The sequence below is a fragment of the Muscardinus avellanarius genome (genome assembly GCF_963383645.1).
Source record: "Muscardinus avellanarius genome assembly, chromosome: 10".
In the NCBI taxonomy this organism is placed as follows: domain Eukaryota; kingdom Metazoa; phylum Chordata; class Mammalia; order Rodentia; family Gliridae; genus Muscardinus; species Muscardinus avellanarius.
The window spans coordinates 93,989,561-94,007,691 of NC_137796.1; the positions used below are offsets into that span (position 1 = coordinate 93,989,561).

Genomic DNA, 18,131 nt, shown 5'->3' on the forward strand with positions numbered 1-18,131 from the left:
GATAATGCGCTTATTCTAAACTAAACATTTTTCAAATGTAGAAAACAAACTAGCAAGCTACACATACAAAGAAAAGCCCTCTAAGTAAGACAAGCTCTCCCCATGTTGAATGGCAGCATATGCACCGTGATCCTGGAAGACTAGAATTGACACATACACTTGGCCTGAAGTCTTACCCCCAGGCTCAACAGTGGAGTTTGTGTTCACCTACACATTAATGACAAACTCTGGGTTAGTATAAGAGAAGCCAGCAAATTCATTTTGGTCCAAGTTCATGATGAAGAGTTTATCAGTGGGAGTCAGTTCCACAGGCTGTCTGGTGAACTCTTTGTCGAAGTTGGAGGTGTCTCGCTTGTCTCTCTGCCAAATGGAAAGCAAACAAGTTAACAGAGCATAAGAAGGAGGGAAACGACCAGGACATGCCAGCTACCGGAAGGCTGATGGCATCTCATGAGCGGAGTCAGGAAGAGCCCTGGACTGACGATGTGGAGCAGGTGCCTTATACCTACCGGCTTTGTTTCACATTTTACATTGGCTTTGGGATAGAAAAATGTGGTGGACATTTTCTAAGAGAGGAAATAAGTCATTGGATCTCTTTAAGGATTGCCATAAAGTGCTGTGCGTGTGTGGCATGTGCTGTGTCTTCTTTGACTTTGAGATGAATTGAACTGGTCACTCTACTTTTTGCTAGGCACAATATTATAGAATTCGTTATTAGATAGAATGTCCTGAAGGAAAAAACCACTCCACAGTGACACCTGTGTCTCGGAGGCCTCCTTCTTTGAAAAGCAAAAGTGCTGCACAGACAGCTGCTCTGCTCCCAAGAAGGCAGGATGGTCACGTTGGGTAGGGGGAAATCAGATCACTGCTCCATGCAAGGAGCTAACAGCTAGCTGTCCACTCCATGTGCCTGGAGCCAATCCAGGCTTTGAAGGGGTGCTCAAAAAATCCACCCAGAGACTAGAATTGGGTCTTCATCAGCCAGAGGTTCTCATCAAAGATGTTTACGACACGTGTCTAGTTAGCACATTGTAAGAAACCAAACCTAAAGCTTAAAGAAGTGTCTGTGAGAGCATCCTTAAGAAAATGAAATGACTCAGTTCTCCTAGTCTAGTATTCCTTTCTATTTTTAAGCCTGTATGAGCAGGGGCAGAGGGGGTTTGCTCCAGTATACTAAGTAGAGTTGGGGGCCGGTTTTACAGGGAACACCAGAGTAGGGGCTAACTGGTCTTCTGATGATGCTCGGAACTGTTCAGGGACCTTGTCAACTTCTTCCCAGTCTCGCTTCACCTACTAGGAGGGCAGGTAGAGCTGTGGTCCTCATCCCCATTGTTTGAAGTAGGAGAAAACAGAGGCACAGGTAGGTCGAGTGGATTACCTAAGATTACACAGTGGATTGGTGATGTTTACTGACCACCTCGCTGCTAAGTATGCCTCATCAGAGCTGCTCTGGCTGGAGGGACCAAGGATAAGGCCTGGGATTCACTGATGCCAGGTAGGTTGCCCCACTGAAGTCAGAGTCATGTCAGATTAAAGAGGATCAGTAAGTGTTGGCTGACTCAGAGTTTGACCAGTCTCATGGGGATCAACCTAAATCCAGGCTTTAGGTTTAGCCACGAATTGGCACCGGCTGATAAGAATTTCTCATTGCTCACCCCTTTTTGCAAAACACTTTTGACAAGGCTTCTTTGGGGCTGCTACCCTGAGATAGGCAAAACGTCTCTGTGAAGTTCCCTCCTTCCTCTTGGGGTGTCTAAGGGAGAGGGACAAAACTGGCACCTGGAGAGTACACTTGAGCCAGTGTGGCCAAAGGGAAGCAGGCTAAAGATGCTGCCCAAGCTGGCATCCAGATGGCCAGCCATCACTTGCCCTTCTGCTTTGCCTGGCATGGCCTGCTGTAAGTGTGCGCAGTGCCGTGGGAGGTTCCGTGCCTAGGCACTCTGTGTGTTACTTCCTGTGTCCAGGGGAAACACAAACACTTCCCTTTCCTGTCACATGGTCTCTTCATCCCTCTTCTGATACCCACGCGTCACACTTCAGCATCCTTGCTATTATCTCCCTTGTGCTTATTGCTTTCAGAGATTGTCTTGTTTAGTTATTGCTTCTCTCCAGGAAGGCAGGATCTTCGTTTCTTTACTAGTGTTATTTCCAATGCCAAGAATAGGACCCAGCCCAGAGCCAGCATCTCATGATTATTTGTTGAATGAATGAATCACTGAAGGAAGACTTGACTAAAGATGAGATTCTTTTTGCCAACTTATAGTCACCCCTGAGCTAGGGATCTAGCTCAGAAGCAAAGCAATGGAATTTATTTCCATTGGTCCTTACGATCTCCCAAATGGGGAATGTCCATTTTGAGCCTTGGTATGAACTGAATTAGGACCCTTCAAGGTCTGGGAATCCCAGGATCATGTGTGGGCAAGGAGGCAGGTCTCTCCAGGGCCAGGAGACAGGCAGCTGCCTCCTGTAAGGTCTCCCCAGGTATCATCCACTTGCCCTGGCTTTCCCTACCAATGGCACAAGCAGAAATTCTCTCCCCATCACCCTCAAGTTAAGAAGCGCTTTCCCCTTTGTCACACCGGCAATGACTCATGGCAGCCATGTGGTCCAAGCAGGATTTGCCTTCTTCCACAGTGCTTTGTGAATACATCCTCCTAGGAAATACTCCAGAATCTCATCCTAGGAGTTGGGAGGCAATGCTCCTCTCTGTTGAGACAATTCCTTTTGGGTTGAAAGCATCTCAAGCCACATGAAATAGGACCAGTCACCCAGAGAAGGTTATTAATTCTACTGGTCCCCTATGAATCCTCCGAGGTCATTGTAAACATGGGCCTATGTTTTCTTAGAAGAAGAGCAAGTCAGAGGAAAGTCTAAGAAATTAAAAGGGGGATTCTTGGATCCTGGTAAACAATAAGCATGGATAACAAGGACTTTGTTGAGATCACTGTGTTTGGTTCCCTTCTTCTTGGTACTCGGGAAGTTGAACCCAGGGGTGTTCTACCTCTGAGCTACCCTTCCAGCTTTTCTTATTTTGCGACAGGGTCTTGCTGAGTTTCTAAAGCTGGACTTGAACCTGCAATCATATTGTGTTGGCCTCCCAAGTACCTGGATTATAGGTGTGAACCATCATGCATGGATTTTCGCTTCTTTTATTGAATTCTCCCCTAGTTTAAACTCTTCTGAAAGAATCTCAGCCTGTCTCAGGTAGCTAGGGAAGCAGGCTGGGTCCAGCTAGAGACAATGCGCTAGAAGGGGAGTGGTGGCCCCATAAGGGTCAGAAAAGGGGATGCCTACAGACGCTGGAGGGATCTACCCTGAGAGGTGAGACTCGGGACTCAGAACTAAGCTGTAAAGCCAGCCCCTACTCCCTAGGTAAAAAGACAATATGGGCATCTGTCTCCACTCAGACCTTTGGTGATCCTGTGTCCTATTCAAGCATGGAGATTTCTAAGCATGGAGATTTCTAAGCCAAGCATAGAAATGCCTTTGGCTTTCTAGAAGGGAGCCCATCTCATCTACCATCCTCCCTTTCTCCTTCCACACTCACTGAAATCCAAACTATCATCTCTAAAGAGAAAGAGGAGCCCAAAGATGTTGGATGGATGACTGTTTCTTCCTTTTAAGAAGCTGTTCCTAACTAACCCAGAGACTAGTTGTCTCTAGACCATGTCCTGCTTTTAATTACTTGTTTACTGGCTGTGCTTCCACCAGATGGTACTTTGAAGGGAGAGGCGGAGGGGATGGGCTACATCTTTATTATTTCCCCGTGTGCTCCTGGCACCTAGCTGGGCATACCATTGGTGCTTAATAAACACTAGTTGGATGCATGGAGGTGGGCTAAATGGACGACTGCAAAATTAAATGAAAAGCTTTTCTTTCTAGGTAAATTTGCAAAGTATTCTCTGGAGAAGATAAAGAATGAAAACTTGGCATGTGGGTTTCCTCTGCACTGGGAATGCTGATAGAGAAGGAAGCAGGAGGAATTCTGATGAATGATCCTGTACTTTCGCAGAAGCCTTCTCTAACCAACCCTCAGCAAGGTATGCCAGAGGAACCAAGACTTTGGCTTGAGTATCTATTTCTGCAAACTATGAAGCTTCGAAAATAATGGCAAGAATTTGAAAAACATAGAGTGCAGTATATACATATATATATGTATATATATATGCTATATTCTATCATCTATCTATATATCTATATATCCATCCATCCGTCCTAGATTGTTTTTTAAAGATTATCTCAGATTACTTGTGAATAACTGAGTGTTTCTTCATGGATTTTTATCCTGAGAGCATGTCCAAGAAGGGCCTAGTGCCCCAACATCTGGATGAAGGACTTCCAATTACTTGCCTGGTGTAGGCATGGCTCAGAGATGCTTGCTGTGTGGTTATGAAGCAGAAGGAGTCCTGTGCCAGTGCTCAGGGCACCTGGGTTTGGATCCCAGCTGACTGACCTCAGGCAAATGGCTTCCTCTCTCCAGATACAAGAAACCCAAGAATAAAGTGAGGGGCTTCCGGCCCGATTCCCCTTTTTCTCTAACCTCCTAGTCAGCTGAGACTTCAGGTTTGCTTTGCCTTAGGTCTGCCACAATCTCAACAGCAGGGACAGTCCCCAAACCCGAAGCAAGATGCAAATGGAAGGGCAGAAAAGAATGGACTGTGAGGAATGCTGCCTCTGTGGACACCCAAGGCCTGGCTTCCTTAAAGATGAAAAGTCTGACTTCATGAATGTGTGTCAAGTTTTAAAAGTTCCCTTGATGATCTCTCAGAAGCCCCGGGGCTTCTGGGAATTTCTGGTACTGTGATAAGACTTTTCCTCAGGACTGCCTGAAACTAGCAGGAAGCTGTACGCAAGGATGGAGAGTCCCCAGCTGACCCCACCCGTGTGGACAGACATGAGACTTCTCCACCCTGGGGTCTCCTGGTGCTTTTGGGAGCCCGCACAGTGGCTTGCTAGAAAGAATATGTAGCCCACGCTGAGAGGAGTGGCGACGTCGGTGAGAAAATCAAGGGCCCAGGTATGTTCTTAGCTGGCTTCCACGCTTGACTTTGGGGGGGATGAATGTAGGCTTTGAGCTCTAACAGCATGGCGGGCTCTGGCCAGGTCACCCCACGCCACTGTGCCGCCACGAGTCCCTGCAGAGTGCACAGCACTGTCTCGCTCACTGGCTAAACACAGGCTGAGAGTAAGGTCTGGATTTAGTTTCTTTCTCCTGAGTTCCTTCCTCAGGCCCTACTTTGTAGTTTGGGTCCACGTTTTTCAAAGAGAGTTGTTTTCCTTGCAATAGTATTTCTTCTTTTATTTTCTTTCTTTCTTTTTTTTTTAATGTATCTTGATGCTAGAAGAAAAATGGCACATAACAGATATCCAGATACAAATGAACATTTCTACAAACATTTTGCAAAACAACATCAAAGTGAAGAACACAACCGTCTTTGTGGCAAGAGATGTTGTCTTTCTCAGGGCGCTTAATTAGGTTTCCAAAGCCAGGAACAAACCCAGACAAATCCCCTCCCCCCAGGCATGATTCTGCTGGGCTCCACACAGCTGTCTTCTCAGTTAAATCAAAGCAGGTCATTGTGGTTAATAACATTTGGACATATATTTTAAAGCATGTATAACAAAGTAACTTTTTTCTTCTTCTTTTTTTTTTCCAATTTTGCATTTGAACAACAGAAAGAAAACCCCAAAGCAAATAAGGTTTGAAATGTCATGTAAATCCATGGCCCTTTGAGACCTTGCTAGAGCGACCATGTTGTTTCAGAGAACCGCACCAAATGCCCTTTTCAAGTAGTTGGGGGACGAAGGGTGACCAGGGACTAGAGTATCAGAAATTACAGCATTGGAGGTAGCACCCAAGCTGGTTGACTTTGACCCTGGAAGTGCTTTTCAATCGAAACCGTCTAAAAGCACACTCCTGAAATTTTAGAAAGACTTAATCTTCTTAACTTTGGGTTTTTTTTTTTTAAAAAAAAGGCCCATAAATATAAGATTTTATTTTTAGCATGTTCTTTTCAAAGCTCTACCGCTTCCAGAACAGGCAGAATGGAGGGATTCCCTCTAGGGCAAAGCAACCATATACTTGGATACATGCCAAGTTCCCAGCCTGGAAGTGGAAGAATACTGCTAACGTCTGATGAGTCTACCCATGTTGTAGGAAGAGTAGAGATTGGGTGGCTGGGGTGAGAGATGGCGGTGCAGGAAACATGGGAAAGAAAGCAAGCATTTTCTCTCCCCTCTGGACCGACTTAGCAGACATGCTGGGGGACACATTGTGGGAGGATGCTGATCGTGTCTCAATTATGCAGTGGTGCTTTCTCTGTGCCATCTGCATAATTCCACTCGCAGAGATGCTCCAAACTACCTGAGGACATTTGGGGGTCTGAAACATGGTCACTCTGGCCTCCTCGGAAAAGAAAACATGTATGCAACTTGTCAATGAGAAAACAAAATAAAATAAAATAAATGTCACCGCAATAGCCTCTGAGCTGGGATGACAGAAATGAAGGACGGAGATCTACACGGCTACTTAGCTCTTGACTTCAGGTTTTAAAAATTCAGAGTTAACAAAGGAAAATCCTTCGAATTCTGATTGGTCAATATTCCTGATGACTTCCTGGTCGGGAGGTGTTAGGACGGGTGGATGACGGGTGAAAAATCGGTCGAAGTTTTCAGCATTTCGCCCACACTATGAGAGGGGAAGAAAAGAACTTGTGGTGGGTGGGAAAAAACAAAAACAAAAGCAAAAAAACAAAAGCCAAAGCAAAACAGAACCAAACGGAATCGGGCGTGAGCTTTCTCCAATTCCTTCCCCTTCCGAAACTCAGAGAGGTTGTTCTAATGATCAGAAATGAGAGCAACATAAAATGCAAAATTCTCATGACCTTGGGCTCCCAAACTTCAGCAGCTGTAGCTCATGCGGCACCCCTAAGTTTCCTTTTATGCAGTCAGGAGATGTACGGCAAAGGCATAAGGATGGGGGGGGGAGTTAGTGGCAGGTGGCGTGTCCCCCAACCCATCCCAAGAGCTCAGCCAAGCTCATCTATGGGAAAAGATGGGGTTAAGTTACCTGAGATGTTTCACCTGGTGCAGGATGCAAAATAATGACCTGTTGATACATCACCTGGGAGATCTCAATATTTATAGCAGTAGATTTCACAAAGTGCCGTCCTTGCTTCTTGATCGGGAACAATAGATGTTTCCAGCTCAACACAATTGTTTATCAACTCTAGTCAGAGTAGGAAGATCCCAACCACAAGCTCTGGGCTTGGTGCCTGCCAAGCCTGGGCAGGCCCCTGGCTCAGTCTCTACCCTTTATTACAAGGTGAACTCAGCTGTCCTTGCTCCAAACAGGAAGGGGTGGCGTGGAGGAAAATACAAACCAGGGCTCAGTGAGGCGATTAGGCTTGAGACAGAAAACCATTGCCATTTCTTGTCCTGCTGATTCTCCCATATGAAGAGGCCCTGGTCTTGAGGCAGAGTTATAATACATGTGTGTGCCCCCACATGCAAAAATAGCTAAGTAGATAAATCTGTGTTTCCCTCTCCTTCACCAGCAAAACCCCACTTATGCAAAAGCTCAGTGTCTATAGGAGGTGCCGCCAACCTAATAATATAATAGTCATACTAATGACAGCTAATATTTATTGTGCGTGTGCTATAGTCAGTCAGAGACACCTTGCAAAGCTCTTTACTCAAATTGTCTTATTTTAATCTTCTCAATGGCCCTATGAAGTGGGTATTATTATCATTCCCATTTTATAGCTAAGGAAACAGAGGCCAAGGAGATTGTGTCATTTGATCAAGGTCACACTGTCAATGAATAGCGAAGCTGCAGGGGGAGCTGGTACCACAGGCCATCAGAGCCCTGGCCCCTGGCTCCATCTTTACAAGCACAGTTAACAGGCTAGTTGACTGACTGAATATTGGATCACAAGAGAGGGGGAGAAAATCATGGAGTTGGAGGATGAGGTCTCTGCTGTGAAGGGCAAAGGATGTGGTTGTATCAACTGCTCAGACAGAGGAAGTGGGAGAACTCAGGAAGATGACAACGTCCCTTTGGGACATGACGACTTTGAGAGACCAGAGAGATTCTATGTAAGATCCGAAGGGGGTTTGAAGTGCAGGTCTTAAAGCTCAGGAGAGAGATCTTGAAAAGATAAAAATCAAACAACAGAATAAGGAGAATAGAAAAAGGTAATGATAGTAATAAAAGCCATCGAGCCCTTTCTGCGTGACGGAGATTTACACATAAGTGTTTTTTTGCAGGTATTACTTTTTTGATTCTTGTGACCACGTGTGGGATAAGTCTTTATTCCCATTTGCCTAGGATAAAATTGCCTTGAAAACTTAGAGCATGGGAGATGCAGGAGAGAGCAGCATCAGACGAGTGAGGGACTGAGAGAATCTGAGGACAAAGGCACCATCATCAATGAAGTACCTTCAAGAGGTCAAGTAGGAAAGTCACAGAAAACAGGCCACGGGACCTGACACCTGAGAGGACACCAGTGGGACGTGCAGAGCTGTTACTGCGCTCCAGCCTCTGGGAGAAGGAGGGCACAGGGAGAAAGCAGAGGCCTGCAAGTGCCTCTTGAAGCCTTACAGAAGAGGCGAGCCGGGTGTGTGACGTGCACCCGAGGGATTCAGCTCTCAGAGAGCCTTGGCTTCACCACGATCTGTAATATGCAGACATGGATTTGAATTCTGGCATCTTGCTACCCACTAGCTTTGCAACCCTGGGCACATTTCTTAAAGTCTTGGGCTCCTCCTGTAAAACAGGAGCCATTCCTATCATACGGGGTTTACATTAAGGATAAAATGAGATGATACATACGTGTGCTTGGCACTGAGTTAGGTAGGTGCTCAACGTATCATAGTTGTATTAGTGGGTTCTTGTTTTCCATTCATTACAAATCCCTATGGACATCACATGCTTCCTATGATGAGTATTTTCATGGTGTTTAAGTTTTAAATACCGAGCAAATAGCCTTGAATTTTTAAAAGACTCTTGTTAGGCGTTAAAGGAACATATTCATTATTCCAAGCTAAGCTGTTTTCCCCACTTTTGTTGTCATTTCAATAGAAAGAGTATGTAAACTCCCTATTATAGAATCTATTGCAAATTGATTTTGCTATGGAAGTTTTAAAAACAAAAACTTGGTAAGATAAAAGGATGGAAAACAGCAAATTCCACAGGAGGCAAAGTCACGAAGGCAAGAAAATCCTAGGAGAAGAAAACCTAAATAAATGAATTTATATCCTGAGGATGGAAAAGGCATTTCTAAAGGACGTGTACAAGAAGCAACAAACAAAAGAAGCTGATGAGGCTGATTGCATAACAATTAAAAACTCATGTATGGTTTAAAAAAAAACAAGAGAAAAACCTTAAAATGAGTCTAAAGGCTAACGGCAAACTAGAAAAATGTACTCATAACACCCACTAAAGAAAAAAGGGCTCTTTAATTTACAAAAAAACCCTCATGTGTATTAATATGAGAAAGAAAATTTGAAAAAAAAGGGAGAGAATGCCAGGTTTTAAAAGCCCAAATTATAAAATTCATGCTTAGATCTCATTTATAATTAAAGAACCACAAACAATGCAGAAATGACCTTTGCAAAAGCTTGGTGAAATGGGGGAAGGTGCCATTTGGATGTCTGGAGGAAAGCACTGTAGGCAGAGGGAACTGCAGGTGCAAAGGCCCTGAGACCAAGCTTCGCTTGATATAATCATTGCAGAACAATGCAGCTCAGTGCGGCCAGAGCGGAGTAACCAGGTGGGGAGGGATTGGAGCGGTCACAGAGGCACCAGGAGCCAGGGCACGTTGCCCACTAGCCATCAGAAGACTGTAGATTATCATGTTTCAGGAGAAGTCGCTGGAAAGTTCCAACCCTCGAGTGACACGACCCGCATGTGTAAACAGGATAGTTGTGCTGTGTATAAAACAGACTCCACGAGTGGGAAGCAGTCATGGAAACACTGAATCAGGGCAGGAGGCTGTTGCTTTCACGGAGCTCTTGCTAAAAGGCTATCAGGCAGAGAAAATGAGGGTTTGGAGGAAGGGGATTGTAGGGAAAACAGAAAGATACGTTCAAATTTGGGATCCATTTCAATTTAGAGTTGACAGGATTTGTTGATAGATCAAATGTGGGGGTGGGGTGGGTGTAAGGGTGGAATTGTTAATGTCTCGGGGACTTTTGGCCTGAACTTCTTGGTGAGTGAGGGGGCCACCAGGTGTAAAGCATATGCGTATGAGGTGAGGGGAGACCAAACACTTGATTTCATTTATGGTATGTTTAGACCGCAGAGGAGATGCCATGGATGCCCAGTGGGGATGCGGCTAGGAGCTAGACAGGAGCCAGGAACATTGGGTAGAAAACTGATTCAATCCTTCAGAGGAGAGAGGGCTGTGGAGAAAAGGGTGGGGCAGAGGGATAGGGTAGAGAGAAGACAAAGGAACCGGGGGGTGGGCAGCCTGCCATTAGGCAGGTGTTTTTCTTTGACCTGGGTGTAGGGACCCAAATTGACCAGTATAAGAAGTAGATTAGCTAAGACACAGTTTTCAGGGGACCATTTTTCTTTAAAAACCATCCATTTCTGGTCTGTACACCAGAAGGCTGTAGATTTGCCCAAGTTTCCCCAGGGGCTGGGATGGGAGCTGGCGAAACAGCTCCTGGCAGCTTCACACCCTCCTCCCCCACCCCTCCCCTCCCTCCAGCCTCAGAGAACAATGAAATCTTTAAGTGAGATAGCACAGAGGAGATGCCAGAACAGGGGTTAACCAGGAGGGCACAATATTGCGGGAGCGTGATTTCCCTGCTAATAAGCAGCTTACAGAGCTGGCAGATCACAGCCTCCCTGTTAAGTGTTTCTGTGTTTTTCAAATGGAGCTGTCATTGCCCATTAGCTTCAGGAGCTGCTCCCTAAATGGAGACGTCAGCTCTTGGGAGGCACAGTCCAGATCAGCCCTGAGCCTGCTGTGTCCTTGGAGAATGGGCAGCTCCGTGTCTGGGATCTGATTACAAACCAGCGTGGACCTGGCCTGCCTCTCTGCCCTGGGTGGATACTTCAGCCTTGTTTAGCTACTAAAAGGGAATTCAACCTCCTTGTTATCTGAGTACACCAATGGGGCCTCTGGAAGGATGGGGCCAGAAACCAACTACATTGTTTAGCTTCTCTTCCAGGGTTGGAGAGGGCAGGAAGCGTTTTGATTTGTTAAACAAATTCTAGTGTAAGAACCTAGACAGAAAAGCTGATCTTGAGCTGTTACCAGTGAGCTATTTGTTTGTTTTGCTTCCTTTTAATTTCTGTGTGTGTGTGTGTGTGTGTGTGTGTGTGTGTGTAGGAATCTAGCTATCAGATATGGGGTGTAGCTCAGTGGTACAGCAGGTGTTTAGCATGCAAGAGGCCCTGGGTTCAATCCCCAGCACCACAAAAACAAACAAAGGTGAAGTTCGCACAGTTACACCAGCAACAGGGATCTTTCAAGAACACAAGCCAAACAGTAGTGCATCTCTTATCCTCAGGGGACACATTCCAAGACTCCCTGCAGCCCTGGAAAGTACTGAACCCTATATATACTATGTTTTCCCTTATATATACATACCTATGAGAAAGTTTAAATGATAATCTAGGCACAGTTTAACAATGATAACTGATAATAAAACAGAACAAGTATAACATTACGCTCTATGGTGAGTTACTTAAAATGTATGGATTGTTTCTGGAATTTTCCATGTGGTATTTTTAGACCATGGTTGACAACAGGTAACTGAAATCATGGAAAGGAAACCATGGATAATGGGGAGCTAGTGTATGTCATTCCCCCTACTCCTATCTGTAACGGCTCCCTACTGCCCAAAGCTCTTTGGAAAGGCTAACAGAGCCCTTTAGGATTTGGCCCTGGTTAGCTGGTCATTAGCCCCCCTCACTGGCCACATCTACCACCCCTGACATACCCTCCAGTGTACTGAAAGAGTTCTGGTTCCTAGAACATTCACATCCTTCAATCTAAGGTTTGCAGAGTATGTCTCCTCTGCTAAGACCATTGCCTCTCCCCTCCTCTCTCACCCAACTACCTCCTACCCAGTCTTTTGGTCTCCAGAAAGGTGTCACTTCATCCAGGAGGCTGTTCCTGACTCTTCCTCTCTAGTCCTGTATATACTCCTGCCATATCCCACCAACATATAGAATGTTCATCAAGAATCATTAGAAGAAATAAAGAGAAACTTGGAATCAACTATCCACCAATAGGGAAAATAGCTAAATAAATAATGATATCTCTATTTGATGTATTACCATGCAAAACACTTTGAAATACTGAAAGAAGATGTAGAAGAATATTAAATGACATAGTTATATATAATTACTAAGCGTATATATATCCCCATTCTATAAATTGCTATCTGCATGCCTATTATACATGCTCATGGAGATTAGAAAAGTTACTGATTGCTTAACTTTTTTTCTTTTTTATGCTTGATTTGTATTTTTGAAAATTTTAATATCAAGTATCATTATTATTATCATTATTTTATAACAAGAAAAGAATCCACAAAGCTATTTATTTATTTATTTATTCATTTATTTTTGTGGTACTAGGGATTGAACCCAGGAGTAACCTCTGAGCTATACCCCCAGACCTATTTTTTATTCTTTATTTTGAAACAGGGTCTTACTAAGTCGCAGAGAGCCTCATTAAAAAGCTCCCAAGTACTAGGATTACAGGTGTGCACCACTGTGCCTAGCTACAAAAGCTATTTTAAATATAAGAACTATGATGAAAGAAAGAGAGGAAAAATAAATAAAGAGAATGGAAAATTTCAGCCAAATTGCTAAGACCTGATTATTGCTGTTTAACACGATTTATCTTAGTAAAAGACTCCAAGTCAAGATCTCCCAAGTGGCTGTCTGCTGTGTATTTTGGTGCTAAGGGATGGTGAGGAAGGCTAATATTTGAGTCCTGTACATTCTGTGCCTAGTAGCATGCTGGATGCTAGAAACAAAAAGGTCCCTGGCCGTGTCTTCACAGAGCCTATTATCTAGCAGAGATGACAGATGCGGACAGGTGCTATGCAATAGGGGCTGCCACTGAGCACAGGATGAGGAGCCCAAGGAGGGCCAGGGCTACTGTGTGGATGCAGTGGCAGCTAAGTTGGGTAGAACCTCCAACAAAACTTTGCTTCTTTGGAAGCAAAGTTCTTTCTAAACAGCCTAGGGAAGAAATGGAGGTGCAAAGGGGGCAGAGATAGAGTGAGATGCTGGGAAGAGGATAAAGGGCCATTCCCTGCTGTTGGCTGCATAACATGAGCTTGGTAACAAGAAGCTAATGGCCCAGGGGAGCTGCCTGCTCAGTCTCCATCACCAGGAGCATCCTCAGGACGGCACGACCAGGAGGTCTCAGTGAAAAGACATCTGAGCCAGATAGCCTGGGCAAAAAGACGAAGGAGTCTTTTTATTTTTTTCACCTTTTCAAATGTGCACATTCTGTGAAATTCAGTGTCCTTTCTATGCCTCGCAGTTCCCTTCAGCAGAACACAGGAGGGATCCAGCCAGTGAGAGTCAGCCAGCCAAGCATGGAGCTGAGCACACATTTGATCATTTTTGAAAGTGATTTGAGGACTACGGCTTTTCTCTAGAGCAAAGAGTCAGACAATATTCAGCCTGGTCTGGCCTTTGGCAGAAAAGAGAAAGATGAAAGGCTCCCTTTTCAGCTAATAATGAAGGCCCCTATAATCAGGGATATTTTATCCTTTGTGTCTACATAGGAAGAAGTCGTGGAGAGAGAGGGGCCTTTTGTGTTTGATGGCAAGTTTGTTTTGTTTTTGTTTTTGTTTCTTCATTTCCATTTGAAAACGGCACACGATGTTTTCTTTTCTCCCACATCTCAGTCTGAAAGGCCACTTTCTCGAAGAAGCTGTCCTGGGCCCCTTCCAAGTCAGGTAGACCCGTCATTCTCTTCTGTTTTTCTCTACCCTGGACATCCTGTTCATCTCTTTCATGGAAACACAAGACCTGACATGTCGATTTCTACCTAGATGTTCATTTCTTTGCTGATTTGTTTATGGTCCATAGTCCCATCTAGACTGTAAGCTCCATAAAAGCAAAGCCACGTCTGTTTTGTTTGCTATTGAGTTTCCAAGACCCAGTACAGACACTCGATGATAGCACGTGGGTGAGTATCAGTGTGTGCTGAGCGCTTCCTATAAGTCAGGTACTGTGCTAAGTGCTTCACAAGCATTAGCTCCTCACATCCTCAACAGCTCTACCAAGTCCTTGTTAGACAGGAGGCAAAGGGTTTAGAGGGCCTAAGGCTGTGATTATGATTCCATCCCATTTGTGACAACAGATCCAGCCTCTTCTATTAGTCTCTCCATTTATTGTAGAAACAAATAAGCTGTCAAGGAGTCGGGCACGGAGGTGCATGCCTGTAATCCCAGTACTGGGGGGCCTGAGACAGGAAGATCAAAGGTTCAAGGGCAGCTTGTGAGATTCTCAGGTCTGGGGGTGAGGCTCAGAGGTACAATGCCCCTAGGTTCAATCCCCTGTACCACAATAGAAATCAAGAAAAAAAAAGTAATACTCTTTGCAATTTCACCATCCAAATCTCCTTAGTAGGTTAACATTTTGGTCTGTGTTTAGATCAGTAGGTGAAGAGATAGATGGATGCTTTTTATTATTTAAATAGATATGATAAACGTTTTTTCCTTATCAAGGAGAGATCTTTATTACCTTATCTATTCATTATTCTTCCTGAATCTACATCACTGGCTTCTAATAAACACACCCTGTAATTATCTCTTCTATTTGCCTGTGTTTTAAAGATTGGATTCCCACAAGTCTGTGAGATAGATGGGGGACAGGATTATCTCCATTTTACAGATACCTTAAGGGTTAATTTGTTCTGGGTCATATGGGGTAAAGTAGGAGAGCCAAGATGTAGAGACTGGTTGGTTCCATTTCAAAGCCTGGGGGTTTCTACATCTCATTGCTCCATGACACCTATCCAATCACGTGACATGTGAAGATGAGCTGGGTACCATGGCTCCACCCATTCCTAGCTACACAACTGTGTGTGTGTGTATGTGTGTGTATGTGTGTGTGTGTGTGTGTGTGTGTGAGAGAGAGAGAGAGAGAGAGGATTGAACGCAGTGTGTTCTACCTCTAAGCTACACCTCCAGCTCTATTTTATTTTTTATTTTGGAACAGGCTCCCAATGAGTTGCTGAGGGCCTTGCTAAATGGCTGAGACTGGCCTCGAACCAGCAGTCCTCCTGTGTGCACTATCATGCCCACTGCTATACAACTTTTAAGCAGGTGAGTTAAATTCCCTAAACTCAAGTTTCCTGTTACTGTCAGATGGACCTCCCCTGAAGGGATAGAAGAATGTTCCAGATTCTAAATTGAGTACATTATTAATGGCATTATTATGTTATGACTCCTAGTGTTCTGTTAGACACACACTATCTCTTGAGGTTGGCCATCATTCCTGTTGTGTCACCAAGCTTTAAAAAAAAAGCTCTGGCCGGGTGTGGTGGCGCACGCTTGTAATCCCTGCACTTGGGAGGCTGAGACAGAAGGATCGTGTAGGTTCGAAGCCAGTCTCAGCTGGTTTAAGAGACCCTGTTTCCAAATAAAATATAAAATAGGTCTGGGAGTGTAGCCCAGAGGTAGAAGGCCGCTGGGTTCCATTCCCAGTACCACCAAAAATAAATAAATAAATAAAATAAAAATAAAAAAGCTCTGTGTTTAAAAGTTATAGCAAGCACAGAGGAGGAGGGTTAACTGTACATTATTTCACTTAGAAAAGCTAGAGATCCATTTTGTTTTGCAGCTAAGTATTAAGCTAGAATCACTATTTTATCCCGAGGATGTGGTGGAGGCACCCGTCTCTTGACTTTACTGTGTTAATTCTTTAGAATCTTAATTGTTTCTTTAATCTTGAGATGAAACAGCAGACTTATTAAGAAAACAATGGACCTGTAATCACAACTTTAAAATAAAGGTGTGTGTGTGTGTGTGTGTGTGTGTGTGTGTGTGTGTGTGTGTGTGTGTGTATGTTTTACTAGGGATTGAATGCAGGGACATTCTATCTACCTCTGACCTACACCCCCAGCTCTTTTTATTTTTTTATTTTGAAGCAGGGTCTCACTAAGTTTCTGAGAGTCTTGCACCTGTGATCCTCCTGTCTCAGCCTCCTAAGTACCAAGATTACAGGTGTGCACTGCACTCGGCTTTAAATAAAGTTTTAAAAAATACACAGCCAGCACTTGCCAAGGTGACAGGTGACTGCTGCTGAGTGACGCCCCAGTCCTGCCAAGTGAGCAATGTGGCAGCAGGTGGGCCTGCCTCGGGAGGTGCCCTGCAGGCTCCACCATCCCCTCACCTGCCCAGGATGTTCACATGACCAAAATGAGAATCTGCCACTTACAGCATGAGGAGGTGAGCCCAGGCCCTGCGGCCCCCAGTCAGAGGCTGGGAGGAAGAGATGGTACCCAGGGACAAGAGGACCCACGCCCTTAGAAAGATGTTCCAAGCAGACTCATGAATCAAATCTGAGATGTAGTTTTCAGATCCTATGAGGGAAGGACATTTTGTGGTTGTTTTTAAGAAAACACACTTGTAAGTAAACAAGAAATAGTCTTCTTTTTTTCCCCTTTGTGGGTTATTAGCAGGTTTCAACTGTCCAAATTCTGCTGTCATTGGAAGTAATTGTGGAACTGGATTTTCTACCAGGAGTGGCTGGGGAGGTAGGAGAATAATTGCAGCGAGCACAGTCCCATACAAAGAAAAAGAGGGACTCCAGAGCCCACAGGCACACAGCTGTCCTCCAGTGTCCACTGGGGCTGATTTGCAACATCTTTTGGCCCCTCAGATACCAAGATCCTTGAATGCTCAGGCACATTATATAAAATGGCATAGCCAGGCATGGTGGTACACACCTGGGATCCCAGTACTTGGGAGGCTGAGACAGGAGGATCGCAAGTTCTTGGCCAGCCTCAGCAACATTGGAGGTCTTTCACAACTCAGTGAGATGCTGTTTCAAAATAAAGAATAAAAATAAAGATATAGATGTAGCTCAGAGGCAGGATGTCCCCAGGTTCAATCCCCAGTATCACATAAAATAAAAGTAAAATAAAATGGCATAGTATTTGCATATAACCAATGAACATCCTCCTAAATACTTTCAATCATTTCTAGATTACTAATAATACCTAACCCCATGCAAATACTTACAAGTAGTTGTTATACTGTATTGTCTAGGGAATAATGACAGGAAGATAAATTCTGAATATGTTTAGTACAGATGCAATTTGTTTTAAAAAATATTTTCAATCCTTGGTTCATCGAATCCATGGATGTAGAACATAGGAACACAGGTTGGTTGTACTCACACATAAAGGAGATTACTAAAAGAATGCAGATAATAAGTAAGATGTAAAGATAATAAGGGTCATGTCTGAGATAGAAAGGAGTAAAGCAAGGTACAGAAACAGCACACAAATGCTAACACCCTGTGTGTGGAGCGGAGTGTTCCTGGGCTTGTACACATCCTCTACTGTCATACAAGAACCTGGCTGCAGGGTGTCTCTGGGAAGGAGAGCCCAGGAGCCTAGCTAGGGGTTAAGGGAGAGGGAAAATTTAACTTCACAGCTTTTGATGTGGCTTGGTACTTCTTTTTTTTTTTTTTCTTTTGAAAGAGAGAAGATCAAAGTTTGAAATAATATGTTGAGGTTCAGAAAGTCAGCCCGAGCCTAGGGAAAGAGGCAATTTTCAGGCCCTCAATGACACATGGAGAGAAATGACAATGGGATGCTGGGGGCAGATGCCAGATTGCACCAGAACCGAGGAAATAATGAACTGGCATCAAGAGAAAATGGCAAGAACCAGCCACGTGCACAGAAGTTAACTTGCGTGCCAGGTAGGCTAGGGCAGCAGGCCTAGCAATAGGAAGGTCCCAGCGGTGAGGGAAAGGACCTTTAAGATGAAAAAGATGTGCACGTTCATGTGCTATGAAAGCCAGGACGGAGACAGCGTGGGCGCACTGTTTTGGCTACCCAGCGTGCACTCTCTCTTCTTTTAGTAATAAAGGATCCATCCTTGCTCCTTCCTCAAGATGCCTGGATTAGACAGGA

The 18,131-nt window shown here is 44.5% G+C and overlaps 1 protein-coding gene across 2 annotated transcripts in view; it reads right to left on the reverse strand.

Moving 5' to 3' along the window:
- Positions 1–207: 207 nt before the first annotated feature.
- Positions 208–18,131, reverse strand: part of PRKCB (protein kinase C beta) — a gene marked incomplete at both ends in the record, with an annotated part of 354,426 nt that continues 336,502 nt past the window's right edge. The window contains one exon of one of the 2 annotated variants that reach the window (XM_080702806.1): positions 208–360. In XM_080702806.1, coding sequence (XP_080558932.1) covers positions 208–360 — 153 coding nt within the window. Of the gene's footprint in view, positions 361–6,529; positions 6,689–18,131 lie in introns of those variants that run through there. The other variant, XM_080702805.1, reaches the window with a different exon arrangement.